General features: G+C 31.9%; 1 protein-coding gene across 2 annotated transcripts in view; it reads left to right on the top strand.

Annotated features, from left to right (window-relative positions):
- The window catches only part of LOC143239911 (epidermal growth factor receptor-like), a 35415-nt gene extending 18219 nt beyond the window's left edge, over positions 1 to 17196 (top strand). For both annotated transcript variants that reach the window (XM_076481592.1, XM_076481657.1), the window contains 12 exons: positions 299 to 434; positions 724 to 864; positions 1411 to 1509; positions 3796 to 3981; positions 4901 to 4964; positions 7058 to 7149; positions 8101 to 8176; positions 8326 to 8472; positions 9690 to 9958; positions 13219 to 13420; positions 13813 to 13989; positions 14354 to 17196. In XM_076481592.1, coding sequence (XP_076337707.1) covers positions 299 to 434; positions 724 to 864; positions 1411 to 1509; positions 3796 to 3981; positions 4901 to 4964; positions 7058 to 7149; positions 8101 to 8176; positions 8326 to 8472; positions 9690 to 9958; positions 13219 to 13420; positions 13813 to 13989; positions 14354 to 14613 — 1849 coding nt within the window. In that variant the 3' untranslated portion in view covers positions 14614 to 17196. The remainder of the gene's footprint in view (positions 1 to 298; positions 435 to 723; positions 865 to 1410; positions 1510 to 3795; positions 3982 to 4900; positions 4965 to 7057; positions 7150 to 8100; positions 8177 to 8325; positions 8473 to 9689; positions 9959 to 13218; positions 13421 to 13812; positions 13990 to 14353) is intronic.
- The last annotated feature ends 724 nt before the right edge of the window (positions 17197 to 17920 follow it).

Here is a 17920-nt window from a genome sequence, read left to right as displayed (position 1 = left end):
TGAATGTCATTTTGCACGTTTGAATTGCCAGATTTTGACAATTGATGCCATCAGTTTACAGACTCATCTTGAGTACAGATACCTTTGTTGAACATCTGATTTTGTGTACAACAAATTTATACGATTTACTAAAAGCTTGCCATATTTCATGTACATACACGTAGTAAGTTTGGAATCATGGTCAGCAGTGCATCTTTGTAATGTGTTCCATGCACAGTTAGTTAATCCTATTACATTAGTTGATAACTTAAAGAAAAGTGTACAGGTAGCTCTCAACCTTATTTTCAATATTTTACAGAGAAGAAAACCAAATAGGTGCAATACTCGGTGGTTCTATTGGCTGTGTTGTATTACTAGGGATTTTTGTTGCTTTGGTCAGCTACCATTGGTTACAGCGAGCACGTACAAAGGAGAACACTGTTAAAATGACCATGGTATGGATTGTTCTGTAGTTTCTATTCTCATAAAAATCTCATATTTTTATGTTACACAACTTTCAAGTTTGATTTCTTGAGATTTAAACACCTACTTTAATTCCATGTCAATCACATTTTAACAGTTAAAAGTATAATTAGGTTTTCATGAATTTATGCTAAGAAACATCACAGATGAAGTTTGTCTTCATTATGTACTCATTGCTATTTTGAAAGCAGATATTTTATCCTAAAATGTGAGTTTTTGTAATAAGTTAAATGTTTGTTTTTTCATGTTGTTGTTTTGCAGCGAATGAGCGGATTTGAAGACAATGAACCTTTGAAACTCTCTAATATTAAACCAAATCTTGCCAAGCTGAGAATAGTAAAAGAAGCTGAACTGAGAAAAGGAGGAATTTTGGGATATGGGGCATTTGGTACAGTATACAAGGTATAATTATTTTGTAGAACTTCTCAGGAAAACTGAACTTTACTTGAAAGAACTTTGTTCTTTAAAAGATTAAAATACTTTAATGTTGTGATTGTCTGTAGTTGTTTTTCATAACAGTGCTATTTGAGATATTACTGGGCAGGTCTGGTTCTTATGGTGGTCCAACCACTACTAGTTCTGGGGAAGATTTTGGGTATCCAGTAAAGGTGCAAACTGTTTATTTTCATGTTTATTGTCACACAACACTTGATTTACCTGGTTCTTCAAAGTTTTAAGAACAGAATGGGGGGGGGGAGTGAATCTTCACATGCAAGTGAAATGTTTTCAAAATATTATTCAAAATCTACTGAAACACAGTTGTCATAAAAAAATAAGTTATTTTAGTAATCTTTAATAGCTCCCACTAGTACAGAAATAAGTCTACAGACTTACAATGCTAAAATCAGGGGTTCGATTTCCCTTGTTGGGTTCAGCTCATAGTCCGATGTGTTTTGCTATAAGAACACACACACACACACTCGTTAACAAAGTTTTTATTTTTTTCAGGGTGTTTGGGTTCCAGAAGGAGAAAATGTTAAGATACCTGTGGCCATCAAAGTTTTAAGGGAAGGAACTGGACCATCAACGAACAAGGAATTTCTAGAGGTAAAAACATTATTTGAACATGTAAAATATTTGTCTGTTAAACTTGTCACATTTTGTTTCTTACAATTGAAATTAGAGAACTAAAAGCAGACTTACCTCTGACAACATTATGGGTGTATTATTAATATTTTAATACGGTGTTAATTGTAAAAGATACCGTATTTTCCACCTAATAAGCCGAATTTCTGGCCCTAAATTTTGGACCTGATTTTTGGGGGTCGGCTTATTGGCCGATCACCAGCTTTGGACCAAAAATACCGAAGACCAAAATCGGCCCCAAAATCATACCTTTGATCTCACAGTTACGACAGAGTTATTTCAGTTGAATAAACTTTATTTATTAATAAAAAAAGGTCTATACATTACAAATGACATGTATTCATAGAAATAACAAAATTCATAAAAAAATACACACTTTAATCTCAGAAATTTATTAAAATCCATCAAATTCATCATCTTCATCGTCAGAAGCACCAAATAATAGATTCCAATCCTCGGCAGAGACCTGGTCGTCGTACGGGTCATTCTCTGGTGTTATTAGCTGAGTGAGTGGAATGTTGTCTTCCTCGTCATCGTCCAACCACAAAATATCATCTTCCCTGGTATTTATACCCTGGGTTAGTGATTTTAATTACTGAGTAAAAATTCTGGAATTTCATTAGTTACCTAATTACAGTGAGTGGAGCCAATAACGAATGACATATTGATTCCATCTCTGTCTCAATACGACACGTTCTGCTTTACTACAGAACGCCAATGATCACACACAACATGCATGCTGACGCTGAAACAAGACTAAGAAATCATTTTGAAGAAACTTGTCACTTCTTAAAAATGGCCTCGGCTTATTGGGCGGTAATAAGCAAAAACCCTCATTTTCAGAGCTGAAAATTGGCCTCGGCTTATTCGGCGATTCGGCTTATTAACCAGAAAATACAGTAATATTTAATTCCCTGGTATAAGAACTGACATTTCTCTCTAGACAATTCCTGTATTTTTTTTAACCACCTCTTCAAGTAGTACAATATTTAAAGTAAATTGCTTGTTGTAATGTTGTCATCATTTAGGCAAATCATAATTTTTAAGTTACAGAGCCATGAAATAGAAAATCAGATTTCTTGCTTACTTGTTACATCCTTTCTTTCACAAATTACCAGTAGTTCTCTCTGATGTTCAATGCTGTATTATTTATAACCAAGACAGAAACAAGGTTTTAATGTATCATATTATGTTTTTGTAAAAATAACTCCATTTTCAGTTCAAGCTTTATTCCCATATAAAACACACTGAACTTTGCTGAATTTTTAATGGTTCTTGTTGCATAGCTAGAAAGCTAAACAAATTGAGACAGTTATGGGACATGTCTTATATCTTATGTTCTGTATTCTTTTGAACATCATTTAACTGAATAAAACTTAGTGCAATAGTCCCATGAGTATAACAACAAAACAGAAGGTAGGGTTAAGTGTCAACAGTTGACAGAAAAAAACATTAAGTATTTTATTTCTTGATTTTTGTGTGTACACTTTAGTGTTTTAAAAGTAACTTCAGTGTTCAAAAACCTATAGGTTAGTTAAAATCAGGTTTAGGTAAAACAAGTAATTAAATGTTTACAGGGTATATTCATGAGCCGCATATTTGACAAATGATTTCAACTTATGATGCAAATAGTATACTTGCATGAAGATCAATAAAACAACATTTTTATGTATAAATACATATAAACTTATCAGTTTAAAGCTATTTAATATAAATGTGTAGTGCCATGTACAGTTTGAAGTCTTTCTAGAAAAAAGAAAAGTAATTTAGATTGTTTCTCTTTCTTGTCTTGAGAGTGGTCAAATTGATGGACCTTGTATAGTTTGTTTAAAAAAAAAAATATAATTATGCTGGAAAAAAAAGCTTAATTTAGTTAGAAGGTTTTGGAGATTATACACAAGAAATTTAAAAAAATGTTTGAGACAAAGTATTTTTGTACTGGTGAAAATACTTTATTACAAAGTCTGATTTTTTTGTTTAAAAAATAGTTTATTGGAAGTCTGCCAAATTTTACAAAGATACACGTGATCTAATAAAAGTTATAATAGTCGAGTACAAAATGCTTAAGGTCAGTTGTGAGAAAGTTTACTGAATTAATCTTGTATTTCAACATTTTATTTTTTTTTCTCCAGGAAGACTGTATTATTTGGTTTTGATATTGGTTTATACTGTGATAGGTTACGTTTCTAGGCTATATTAAGTATTTATTTTTCATAAGATAAAATTCAGCTGATTTTTCCATTCCAGGAGGCATATATCATGGCTAGTGTTGATCATCCAAACCTGTTGAAGCTACTGGCTGTTTGCATGACATCACAGTTGATGCTGGTAACACAGTTAATGCCACTTGGTTGTCTTCTAGATTATGTGAGAAACAATAAGGATAAGATTGGTTCCAAGCCACTCCTAAATTGGTGTACCCAGATTGCTCGAGTAAGTTGCTGAAATAATTTGCTAAACTGCAAGTCCATAGGTTTATGATGCTAAATACTAGGTATTGATACTCATGCAAACACAGCTTGTGTAGCTTTGTACTTAAAGTATGGTTAGTATTAAGAAACAAATTTTATATTTGTAAAAAAAAAACTGAATAATCCTGTGTTTGGTGTATCTGTATTTACAATAATGATAAAAACAGGACATGTACTTTACTGTAATACAATTTTTGGTACAACTGTATCATGTATATTCATCTTGCTGAAACAAAAGAAAAAGTGTTTGAATTTTCCAGTTAAGCCTACTGATATTGTTTATTATACTGTGTGGTTTATAAATTGTTTTGAGCCTGTTTCTGAACATTCTGTTGAAGCTTCATCTATTATCCAGCTAAGCTTATCACTGTATTGTCAATTTATATTTCAGTATTGAACAAATGATTACAAACATATATACAATAAACAAGTATATATCAATAGTATGGATGTTATATGACTTCATTGTGACATTTTAACACTAAAAACTGGGTTTTAATACCCATGGTGGGCAGAGTGCAGATAGCCCATTATGTAACTTACCAACAAGAAATGGACTACTGACTAATCGATGTCTTCACCCCAAATTAACATAATCAGCATGTAAGGTAAACTATACTAATGTTAATTTACGTATATTGACACTAGTTTGAAATAAGTGGTTACGCTTCTTTTTGTATCTAGCTATGTAGATAGTGTACTTGTAAAGGTTCTTTCTTGATATAGCAACTTGTTTTTAGTTGAGTAATTATACTTAGCAACATTTCTAAATTTTTACTCTGCTGATGTTTTTGTAGAATGTTCTTTGCATTGCTGTGATTGAGGTTTTGTTTCTTGAAATATTCAAATTGTCCTATTTCTGTTTTTATTATTATTAATAGGCTATGGCATACCTCGAAGAGAAGAGAATGGTTCACCGTGATCTCGCACTGAGGAATGTCTTGTGTATGTATTCTATGTTTTGAATATACCATTCAGATGTTATGTTATGAGAAGTAATTTCCTGTATGAAAATTGGATCAATTTCTTTAATCTTTTATGAATTTTGCAATTATTACATGATTTTGAAGAAAATGTACTTACCATCCAGATAGCAAGCACCTGAAAAAAATATTGTGAATTGTTTTGTGTTTCTTTGGTTTTTTTAAGTATACCAAAACTGCAAAATATTTGTTAAAAAAAATAACATTTTAGAAAGTATAGAGGACTGGAAATAATTATGGAAACAGTAAGGGAAAAGGACATCAAAGGTAATTACTATGCATACCACTCCATTTTTATTTGAAAATGAATTTTGCTAATGTACAGCCAAATGTTGATGGTTTACATTCTGGTTGGCTAACAACCAACCAACCAGAAAGTGCCAAACTAGCATATTACCTATAAAAGTACAGGTTGTCATACAAGGACAGTAGTAGTAGTAGTAGTGTGAATTTGGTTGTGGTTTCTTGGCTGTTAGAGGATTTTCCATACGAAAATTTGTAGCCAGACTCCATGTTTCAGTAAGAGCTGTATTTTAAGACAATGAAACTGACACTGTTAGTCACAGAAATGTTATTACAGGATGTGACCTTTTATGAGAGGTTCAATGACCCTTCTGTAAATACAGGGGTATTAAAATTACCTCAAAAACAATACATGCATTAGTATGAAATGGATATGTAGTTTCTCAAAACCCACTGCTTAGAAGAGATAAAACCACAAAATTGAAATGCGGATTAACAAAGCATGAAGATAAGTGCTTTCTAGCAACAATCAATGGAAGTTTGTTTGAGACAAAAAATGGTGGTGTCATAGTCAGTGTTTCCTCATTTTTTTCAATCCATGCAGAATGAATTTCCATCTGTCAAGCCAGTGTTCTACCAGTTTTTAGGAAAAGAGTATTTTTAAAATAAACCTGTTAAATCATTTTGTCACTTTGCAATGTTGCCAGTTATTTGGGCTTTAAGCCTATCAATTGTCAGGATAATTAAGGTTGATATTTTGTGCCTCGCTGTTATTCGTGAGGATGTGTGTAGCTGGAATAATAAAGAGCACAGCATTTTCTTGATTGTTGTGAGGCCATGTAGCTCAGAGAGAAGAGTGTTCATAGTGGACATATATCTACAGAGAAACATGGAGATGATTGGTACATGTGGGGGTTACAATGTTGTTTGTGATCCACACAGAATTGATGGCACTTGTACTTCTAACAAGTACAAGCAAATTCTGATCAATAATCTTGGGAACATTACTCATGTGGCAGGAATTCACCAAGATGGTGATCCTAAATATAAAGGAAACTTGGTGAAGTATTTTGATTATAAGGAGGTCAGTGGAACACATACAGATATGAATATTCTAGAGGCTGTATAGACTTGTATAAAAACATAGAAGGTCAGTAGAAAAGCATGCAACTTTGAATTGTGGGAAGTAATACAAGAAATTTGGAACAATATTCCGTAGTCTTACATTGGTACACTGTATTCATAGTATGGTGTTCTGTTTAAAGGGAAGGAATCATGTATAAGATACACTAGTTCTTTATACAAGGTATTAGTATTCGTTTATATTTTATGTGCTATGTTTGTGACGTTGAAGTCACAATCTTTTTTCTTTACACATACAGGAATCACAAATAATGAATACCACCTATGTGGTTATATAATTTTAGTAAACATTGCTTTCCTTTGTTTAATTTAAAGTATTTTGTAATGAATTATTTTCAAACTTTCTCCATAGACTTGATTTAAATTTCTGTAAGTTTGTATTGGACCTGCATATTAATGGACTATTTTGCATTATTATAATGCAGTAGCCTGGACACTACCTTAATACTGTATTGAGGATAACAGGATTATGAAACTTGGATGTGAACCTTTTTATTTTAGTTCAAAGTATTAAAGGTATTTAACTAGTAAGTTCTAAAACTGAAAAACTGTTTAATTAATTTTATAACAGATTTTAATTACATTATGCTTTCTTATTAACTTGTTTGTGTTGTTTGCTTTTACATTAAAAATAAATGTTCTTCACAGTTAAAACTTGTTTTTCTCTAGTGCAAACTCCAGGTTGCGTTAAAATAACGGACTTTGGACTGGCAAAACTACTGGATATTAATGAGGAAGAATACAAAGCTGCGGGAGGGAAAGTACGTGAATCAGTTTCATGAAGAATAATCTGATCAGATATTATACTTGGAAGCAATAAAATTGGTGTATCTTCTTTTTAGTGTAAATTAAAACTGGTGCAAATAATAAACTTCTGATCAAACTAACTATATAGATCAGAATTAAAAAAATAAGGATCAAATTGATGGTACTGATTTATGATTTATCATTGACATTGTCAACTTCATGAGGTTCAACCATTTGATGAAATTCCTAAATCATTGTATTAAGTAAGTAGATTGTGCAAACTAATCTTCATAATTGTCAAAATAATTATAATAAATAATTTCACAGTATTTTGATCATTATTGTAACATTAATTAAGTTATCTTTTAAGACATGAGTTTGACACAAAGCCAGTGCATGTAAGTATGTGTAATAGTGCATATTCCTATAACAAAAACTGATTTCAAGATACAAAAAGATTAAAATTTGTTTTAGTTTCTAGACCTTTTTAAACTGTCATAAACTTTTAAAAACAATTTGTGAAGTATTTTAATTTTTTTATATTATAATTTGAACACTTTACTGTCTATTTAAATATTTTTTATAAGACTTAATTTGTTCTTTTTACATTATTAATCCTTTTGTTAATTTGTTTTTATAATGATTTTCAATTCTTTGTCTTTCTAATCATTTGGCTCAGCAGATAGCCTGATGTGGCTTTGTTATAAAACTCATTCTAATCACCTAGTGTTGTCATTTTTAACATTTACATTTATTTATTGTTTTTACTTCATCTCTCTTAATTGTTTATCCTAATATCTGGGCTATTTTCTGGATATTTTAATCCATTACTTATCTTGACACCTGTCATTTTAAACGTTTGCCTTTTGTGTGTGTGTTTGTCTGTCTGTCTCTATGTATTTTTTCTTTTTACTGTTACATTATTCTATTTTTGGTCACTGTAGTTTATTTGCTTATCTTTTCAGATGCCCATAAAGTGGTTAGCTTTAGAATGTATCCAGCACAGGATATTTACTCACAAAAGTGATGTCTGGGCTTTCGGTAAGAAATACTATAATTCATTTTAAAATTAATTAATGCAACTACAACTTTAACTTGTATTTTTTTAAATTTATATTCATGTGCATCTATTTCCACAAGAAATTGGTACTTTTATTTTAGTGAAATTAGTAAAATAGGTTTGTACACAGGTGTAACAGTATGGGAACTGCTGACTTATGGTGGCCGACCACACGAGAACGTGCCTGCCAGAGAAGTTCCCGACTTACTTGAAAAAGGTGAACGTTTGCCCCAGCCCACCATCTGTACCATCGATGTTTACATGATCATGATAAAATGTGAGATATTTCCCTTCAAAAAAAGATAAACAGTATAACATTATTTGTATTGACAGATTGCAGTTTTTCTCTAAGTTCAATAAAACTATTAGAGTACTGGATAAATAATGAACTGTGAAACAGTGCAAGCTAGAAACATTAGGTGCATTAAGTCAATTTGTGATGTCAGAAAAATTCATTCTTGGGAGAATTTCATTTTATGAGGTAGAAAAGAAAGATAAATAATGAACTGTGAAACAGTGCAAGCTAGAAACATTAGGTGCATTAAGTCAATTTGTGATGTCAGAAAAATTCATTCTTGGGAGAATTTCATTTATGAGGTAGAAAAGAAAGATAAATAATGAACTGTGAAACAGTGCAAGCTAGAAACATTAGGTGCATTAAGTCAATTTGTGATGTCAGAAAAATTCATTCTTGGGAGAATTTCATTTTATGAGGTAGAAAAGAAAGATAAATAATGAACTGTGAAACAGTGCAAGCTAGAAACATTAGGTGCATTAAGTCAATTTGTGATGTCAGAAAAATTCATTCTTGGGAGAATTTCATTTTATGAGGTAGAAAAGAAAGATAAATAATGAACTGTGAAACAGTGCAAGCTAGAAACATTAGGTGCATTAAGTCAATTTGTGATGTCAGAAAAATTCATTCTTGGGAGAATTTCATTTTATGAGGTAGAAAAGAAAGATAAATAATGAACTGTGAAACAGTGCAAGCTAGAAACATTAGGTGCATTAAGTCAATTTGTGATGTCAGAAAAATTCATGGGAGAATTTCATTTTATGAGGTAGAAAAGAAAGATAAATAATGAACTGTGAAACAGTGCAAGCTAGAAACATTAGGTGCATTAAGTCAATTTGTGATGTCAGAAAAATTCATTCTTGGGAGAATTTCATTTTATGAGGTAGAAAAGAAAGTTTATTATTATTAGATATGACAAGTGATCATTTTCACTTGAATCAAAACTTGCAGAATAAATAAATATTCATTTATCAACTGAATTAATCTTTCAATTTATTTATCAGTAGACCAGAGTCAAAGTTTGCTTGTTACCTGTAATATTTATGAAAACTACTTGTATAAAGCTTTATTTTGTAGTGTTTAGCTGTTCATAGATATTTCCTAAGTTATCACTTAGGTTAAGTGTTATTTAAGTCCATTTGATATACTGACAGTTGCAACCTCTTCTGTCCTCTCACTTACCCCACCTCACCTTTTAGGCTGGATGTTAGATGCTGAATCTCGACCCTCCTTCAAGGAGTTGTCGGAAGAGTTTGCTAAAATGGCCCGAGATCCTGGAAGGTACTTGTTTGTACCTGGTGACAAACTGATGAGACTCCCCAGCTACACTCCCCAAGATGAAAAGGAGTTGATCCGTACTCTGAGCATGCCCATTGAGGGTCCAGAAGTTATCATGGATGCTGAAGAATATCTACAGCCAAAATTACAGCAAAATAATTCTGATACTCCTCCACTCACTCCAGTCAAGGTGGGTAAATAAAGAAAATAATATTTGGTATATTTGTTTATAAAACTTCACTTACGTGCTTGATGTGGCTTTCAAAATGTTTGGCAAGTTATTTTTTGCTCTAAGAAAATAAGATATAGTGATGAAGGTGTTTGACCATACAAGTACATCTTCTGTGTTCCAACTTGGATAGTAGGTTGTATAGAATTTTACCTTTTCTGTTACTTGTGTCATGAAGCAGTCTTGTTACAAATGTCAGCCTTGTATGTAATAGATTGTAGACCATTATCACATTTCTGTTGCCCCTGTAACACTGGGAAGTCTTGTTACAAATGTTAAACCTTTTATATTATAGATCATGCCCAATGTGTATTCTCATATTTCATCCAGATGTTTGTTTTTTTGGTGGAACAACTAAAAAGCTTCCATTTGTTCAGTGCTTCTGTCCTCTTTTGGTAGTTTAGAGACTGCATACAGTATGTACAAGTTTCAGTGCTTCTGTCCTCTTTTGGTAGTTTAGAGACTGCATACAGTATGTACAAGTTTCAGTGCTTCTGTCCTCTTTTGGTAGTTTAGAGACTGCATACAGTATGTACAAGTTTCAGTGCTTCTGTCCTCTTTTGGTAGTTTAGAGACTGCATACAGTATGTACAAGTTTCAGTGCTTCTGTCCTCTTTTGGTAGTTTAGAGACTGCATACAGTATGTACAAGTTTCAGTGCTTCTGTCCTCTTTTGGTAGTTTAGAGACTGCATACAGTATGTATAAGTTTCAGTGCTTCTGTCCTCTTTTGGTAGTTTAGAGACTGCATACAGTATGTACAAGTTTCAGTGCTTCTGTCCTCTTTTGGTAGTTTAGAGACTGCATACAGTATGTACAAGTTTCAGTGCTTCTGTCCTCTTTTGGTAGTTTAGAGACTGCATACAGTATGTACAAGTTTCAGTGCTTCTGTCCTCTTTTGGTAGTTTAGAGACTGCATACAGTATGTACAAGTTTCAGTGCTTCTGTCCTCTTCTAGTAGTTTAGAGACTGCATACAGTATGTACAAGTTTCAGTGCTTCTGTCCTCTTCTGGTAGTTTAGAGACTGCATACAGTATGTACAAGTTTCACATAATGGCTGCTCTTTCCTTGATCTTTTTATTCAACTTCTTCATGCACAACTAATGATAACTCTTAACTAGTTTTTTTCAACAGTATTAAATCCAGGGTTTTCCAATAATACTGTTGGTACCAGGTTTCTAGTACCACTACTTTGTCTCTACCCACATGGCTTGAGCAGTTAGAAATTAAACAATTTTTTCCTGTGTTTTTGTGGGAAACTTTTTCACATCAAATCAAATTGTCAATTATATGTAAACCCATGTGGCATGATAGATATGGCAATGAATCAATTGAAACGCGGGCTTTCTAGTAGTTAAATTTAATGGACGTCAACCTTGGAAATCACACTAGAGGAATTTTTTTTTAATATTTTCTCATTTAATTAAGACCTTAAAACATGTATAATATAAATTTGATTTATTTATAATTTGGTGTCTAGTTTGTCTGAATACTATCATAATTGAGTTGCATAATTAAATTTTGAATGTATATCACTAAAACATTGTGACATGCAATTTGACCTGCCAGCATGCTGGGGTTAATCACATGCACACCTACCTACCTAACATGAGATCAGTTATGTAGTCGCATTTTCTTTCTCCAGAGTGCAGGTTTGTTCTGAATTTTGTGCAAAGCTGCATAAGGGCTGTCCATGCTAGCCATCTTTAATTTAGCAGTGAAAGACTAGAAGGAAGGCAGGTAGTTATCACCACCCACTGCCAACTCTTGGACTACTTTTTTGCCAGTGAATACTGGGACTAACAGTAAAATTATATAATGCCACCATGGCTGAAAGGGTGAGCATGTTTTTGGAAATGGGATTCAAACCGACTACTCTTAGATTGCGAGTTAAGTGCCCTAACTACCTGGCTGTGTCAGGCTTTTCAGAGCACGGGAGTCGTCAGCTTCCAATATTTCATGCTATTACTGATTTTTTAACGGTGAGATTTCCTTATTGACTATAGTATGAAATGACAAGTTCTACGTCAAACATTTATAGTTCTGTGGACAGCAAAGCTTAAATACCAGAAGAAGGATTTGGTGAAAACTCTGAAGATGGGACAAGTGATAAGATATTCTCAACATATGATATAAACCAGTACTTCTACTGCTGGTACTAAGGGCCCAGTATTGAGTATCACTAGTAACATGGCTACATGTAGCTCCTTCTTGCCCATTAATAAGTCGCTGTTTCTTAGGGCATTGTTAATTCTGATTTTTGGGCTACATATAGTATTAACATAGTCATTAATAAAGGTTCTCTCATTTGTATGGATTTTAATTTGTAAAAACCGAACACATTGGCACAAACTATATGAACCCCAACCCCTCCAAAAACGAAATCTGTATCTGATTCCATTACTACTTTGGAGATTATTAACTTGTATTTGAAGCTATTAATTATTGTAATATGTAATATTAACTTTAAGTGAAAAATGACTTGGGCTTTTTCCCTTCAAATTTAACGACAAATGTCATTTGGTTGGAAAAGATAAAATAGGAAGCACATATTAAACATTTAGGAATCAGTAAACTTGAAGTACAAAACAAACAGTATTTGTAATTATGTATCGGATCAGTAAATAATTTGAATGTACAAATATAAGACGAGAAAATGAAATAAACATGAATTAGTTTAAATATATATAAATTGAAGACTTGTGTTATTTAAGGATGGAAGGAAAATGTTTGTGTAATGTTTGTTTTCCTAAGAAGTTTAGTATCATGTTTGGCTGTTGATAAAATTTTGAAGTTAGGAAAAGAAATTGGATGCCCTTTTTTGTATTTCTCTGGTAGATAGTGGAAGGGATTCATTATGCATCAATTAAAAAAATTTATGTTTTAGTACAGACAAATAAACTTGATAATATGTACTGAAATTGGCGAAAGTAATCATTTAAAAATGTTTCATATCCTTTTACCTATTTTGTTGTCAAGTTCCAATTGTAGGCCTAATGTATTTATACATGTTGGTTATCTTTTTACGTGTAGTTTTTGAATTTGGCAATAAATTGTATCTTGTTAGGGCATTGAGCTAGTTGGTCAGATTATTCTTATGTAGGAATTTCTGCAGTTTGTAACGTTTATATTATTATATTACTTAGAATTAGTAGTGCCCTCTTTCTTTAAAAAGTTTCTGTGATCTGTCCTAAGATCTGAAATGCTATTTTCACTGATCAGAAATTTATGGAAGACCGAGGTTTTGATGTTCACTTAGTGACCAATCCAAATAACCAGTCCTCACAGACAAGAATCAACAGACCAGACAGCAAATATGTCCACCTGGAAGCAGCTATCACTAACTCTCCAAACAATCGAGTACGAGAAAATAGTGTTAATTCAGGCAGATATTGTCCAGATCCTCTAAAAGTATTTGGGAAAGGTAAAGTTTAACTATTTGAAAGCTTAAAATCATTTAACTTGAATTTCACTGATGAAACAAAGTTGCATCTTTTTTTGTGAAGTTGTACAATTATGAGTTAGAGGGAAAAACTTTTAAATATCTCAATGTTATTCTTTCAAAGTGTCCCATTTGACATTTTGGTAACAAACAAATTAGTATAATCTGGCTTCAGTTCTGATACTATAAAGGTCTATAAAAATTGATAGTTTGAATTTGTTTGCATTGTGCTTACAATATTTTCATTGTGTAGTAACTGGGTAACTTTATTTTAGTTATTCCAGATGTCTGAAAAAAACTTTGAAATTAAATAGTAAAGAGAAAATTTGTAAGAAGATGATCACTGTTTAAATAATGAAGTTCTCTCTACCCAGGAGATGAAGGCAGTGATGATGCTTTCATACACAATAGTGCTACTTTGCCCAAAGGAATCAAGCAAGATCTTCGACTGGAGTTACCAGTGGACGAAGATGATTATCTGATGCCGTCACCACGGCCTTATGGCCTCACTGGAGGGTATATGGACTTAATTGGGGACACTAAAATATCAGGTATTTCGGGTTCTTTGGCTAAATATTAATTTTAAAGTAAATTTTAAATTTAATATCTTTAACTGGATTTTTGTTATTTTTAAGTTTTCATGATTGACAGGAATGTTGCATCTTATGTGAACCTTTAATATCATATTTTGTATGTGGTAATAGTTTTTACACATTTAGTGTAACAGTATACTTGCAGGTGTTCCTCTTGTATGAGAATTATATTTATTTTTAATCACTGTTAACGTGCAAACTCTTGTATGAAATAAAGCTGCTTAATGTTTTTAGTAATATATCTATAAAAAATTAATGAATGTTAATTTGTTATTGGTCTTGAAGCAGTTTGGTTTTACTACCTGTTCTGTTTTTAATAAAGATCACGGAGCAGTGACGCCACATGATTATGCTCGTTATGTGCCAGATTTTGTGCCAGTGAACGGACAGCCAAACGGGCTAGACAATCTTGAATATCACTTGATGAATCGTGACCACGATTACGTCAACACACAACCAGTGCCTCGTAAAAATACGAGCAGTGAGGAAGACAGCGACGACCATGAGTTCTTCAATGACTACGATCGATTGAGGAGAGAACTTCAACCTCTGAACACCAGAAGAAGTGAAACAACAGTTTGAGTTTACAGGAGTGAAACAACAGTTTTAGTTTACTTATTAGGATTTAAGTTGAGCGCAATTAACTTTTTCAATCATTCAAGTTGAAGCCAAAGTTTCAGTGCTTATATCTGTATGTGCATTTTCTACTGTCATGACTTCTAAAAGACTTCCTAATGAAGTGATTCAAGACACATCCGTAAAAAAAGAAAGTGAAAGGATTATGACCTTTAACATATGGCATGACCTGTGTCAAGGTGTGTGTGAGAACTTTTATTTTTATAAAGAATGATTTGGATACTTGTATATAAATTTTAAAATTTCTTGCATTATTATATGTGAGACAAAAACAAAACTACATTTTACATAAGGACTACCTAGATGTTGCAGCTATACTGGTATTTATACCTAGTGTCCTGTGCCTTGTTTGTGTTATCTTTTATAAATAATATGTAAAACTACATTTTTAGAACCTATATTTTCCTTTCCTCCATGTTTTGTTCTTGTGTAAAATGAATGTAGTTTTAAGAGACTCATCATGTGAAGATGTAAAGGTGCAGGATGCTACTCAAGTGTAGAGCTGGTATTTTCTCAGTATTATATGTAAAAACATATCGATGACCAGTTCTGTGCCATATATGTACAGAAATAGTGTACGTTTTGGGTTTTTCCAAACAGTGATAGAATACGGTTGAATTATAAGCATAATACAGCATCCTACTCTGTAAGGTCAGTAAAGTGGTATGACCTGTATGCAAAACAGTAGTTGTGTCAGCAGAATTTAAAATGACCATGAGTACAGTGTAAGACAGGTCAAATAGTTGTTGTTTTCTGCTGCCATTTTGCTTTCCATTTCTTTGCCAATGGAAAGCTATTTCTCTTAACATCTTGTTATTTTTTTCAAGTTAAGGATTATCTTTTACTGACAAGTCTATGTGTGGATGTGTAAACACTTGTACATGTGTATGTTTGATTTGAATTTGTTTTGTTTTTGCTTTCGTACATGGAAAGAAACAAAGACGTCTGTGTGAATCCAAAACATTGGTTGTTATGTTCAGGATAATGTTTCCTATCCTATTCCTATTTAAGTCTTACAAGGGAAGTGAACAAAACTTGCATGATTAAAATTTTACATTTTTATTGGTAATAACTGGAATTGACATGTTCAGTTTTTTCTGCCTCATATTTATTGAAAATACTGATGCAGTGTTCCTACATCATTTGTTTTCAGTTTTATTTTGATTTTGTGATTCATTGTGAAGGCTGGAATTCAGTGTACAGAAACTGAATCACTTTGACTAATCAATTTGAACATGTAGGTAGAATTCCATTCAAAACCTTTGTTGTAATTGACTTCACTAATTTAGTGGATGAACAGTCACAAGTAAAGAGACATTCCACCTACTTTAGTACCGATGTCATTTAAGTTGATAAGTAATATACCGTCAAAGACTACAAAGTAATTCTCTCTTCTAATATCCTAGACAGCTGTTCCTTTTCATTTTATTTTGAAGAAACTACAAGGTATTGAAAATAAAACAAATTTCAAACACGTATAATTAACAAGAAAACTACTTAAATTCGTATATCTCACACATTTTCAGCATTTTAGATTCTCTTGGTAACTGTATCCAAAGATTAAAATGTTCTGTTCATATCATCAGTGTTTTAAATTTGAGTACATAACTTGTAACACTGCACTACGTTGTTGTAGCAATATGAGTATTTAAAAAAACAACAACTACTTTTTGTAAGTTTTCTGTATTTCAAACATCCAGAATTTTTCAAAATTTCATTTAATAGTAAAAGTAATTCTTGTTAGATAGTGTGGGGCAGTTAAATAATTTCAGCTGATACAAAGTTTCTATGGCACACATTTTGTTCATGTGGTTAAGGGTACATTAATTTTTAAGTATTGTTGTACCATGAGTGAGACTTGCAATTGAGTGGGCCATCAAAATTCAACATTCCATTCCTTTGAAGAGTAAATAAAGTTTCAAAGTAAGTTTAACATACTTTGTCTCCTTTCATGTTTGTAACTTTGTGTTTTCATGATAAACTGGTTTGGTTTCAAATGTGAACAAGATTTTAAACATTTATAAAACACTTTGTAAGCACTTGCAAAGTGTAAATATAATAAGAAATTGCATTGAGAATAAGTTATTTGAAAGTTTATAGTAATAGATACTGAAATAGTTTTATTTTGACATGATTTCAAATTAATACATTTGGTAGCCAAATTATTCAATGACCTGTACTAATATTTGACTATATTAATTCAGTTTTTTAAAACTTGCTGATGTTTGCTACAAGAGGACTATTTTTGAAAGAAATGAAAATTATTTTTATATGACATTTTGAAGAATTGTATTTTTGGTGGTTTTACAATTTAAATTTCATTGATATATAACGTAGGCTTAACTACTTAAACGCATTCATACAAACTATAGAGGGGGAAGAACCCTCCATTGTGAATAGTGTATATATATATAATAGTGTTCTAAGTATCATTATGTTTTGAAGATACAGTCGAAGGGTTGTGGTTGTACATTTTCATTGAGATGTAATATTTTGTGTATTATAACAATAAAATTTTTTTCCACTCTTTTTTTATTCATTTATTTTTATTGTTGGCTTTGTGTTATAAGTAACTTCTACCAGGTTATTTGGTAAAATTGAGCAAATTTTACAAACTGGCTTATAGTTGGAAGAATTGTGATTATATATCTTTCACGGTGTTCCTAAACTCATCTACGTGTTACTGTTGGTAAATAAATTTTCTTAGATGCTACATAGGGAATGGTGTTATCTAAAGCTGTACAAACTAGCTCTTTAAGTTTTTAACTGACTTTTTTCTTTTGTTCACTTTGATTATCTGAAAGAAATTAAAAATTTTTAACTTCTATACAATTTTGGTTGGTAAGTCATAAGTTTTAATAGAGATGAGATTGTTATTTTAATTTTTGTCATTTTAAATTAGGTTATTGGTCAGGTTCACTGGAGTAGGAAAGATATTAAAATATCATTAATATCAGCCTTGTTATATTTCTAAACACATTTAATATCATTAATATCAGCCTTGTTATATTTCTAAACACATTTTTTATCCTTAGATTTTCAATGATTAGAAGAATGTGTAATACTGTTATTAAAACTGCAATGTGTTTGTTATGTTCATTGTTGGTGATGCAAGACACTTCATTCAGAGTTCTTTGGGCCAAAGGGACTAAGTAATGAATGTAATGTTTAGACGTAATAGGCCTAATTCTAATGTCCTCTGAGAAGCATAATCATGCTTCATCAGTTTGTAAAAGGCATTCAAACCAAAACA

Source organism: Tachypleus tridentatus, chromosome 1 (assembly GCF_004210375.1).
Source record: "Tachypleus tridentatus isolate NWPU-2018 chromosome 1, ASM421037v1, whole genome shotgun sequence".
NCBI lineage: Eukaryota > Metazoa > Arthropoda > Merostomata > Xiphosura > Limulidae > Tachypleus > Tachypleus tridentatus.
Note: the sequence above shows the minus strand (reverse complement) of the source record. Positions and strands in the feature narration are given on the sequence as shown.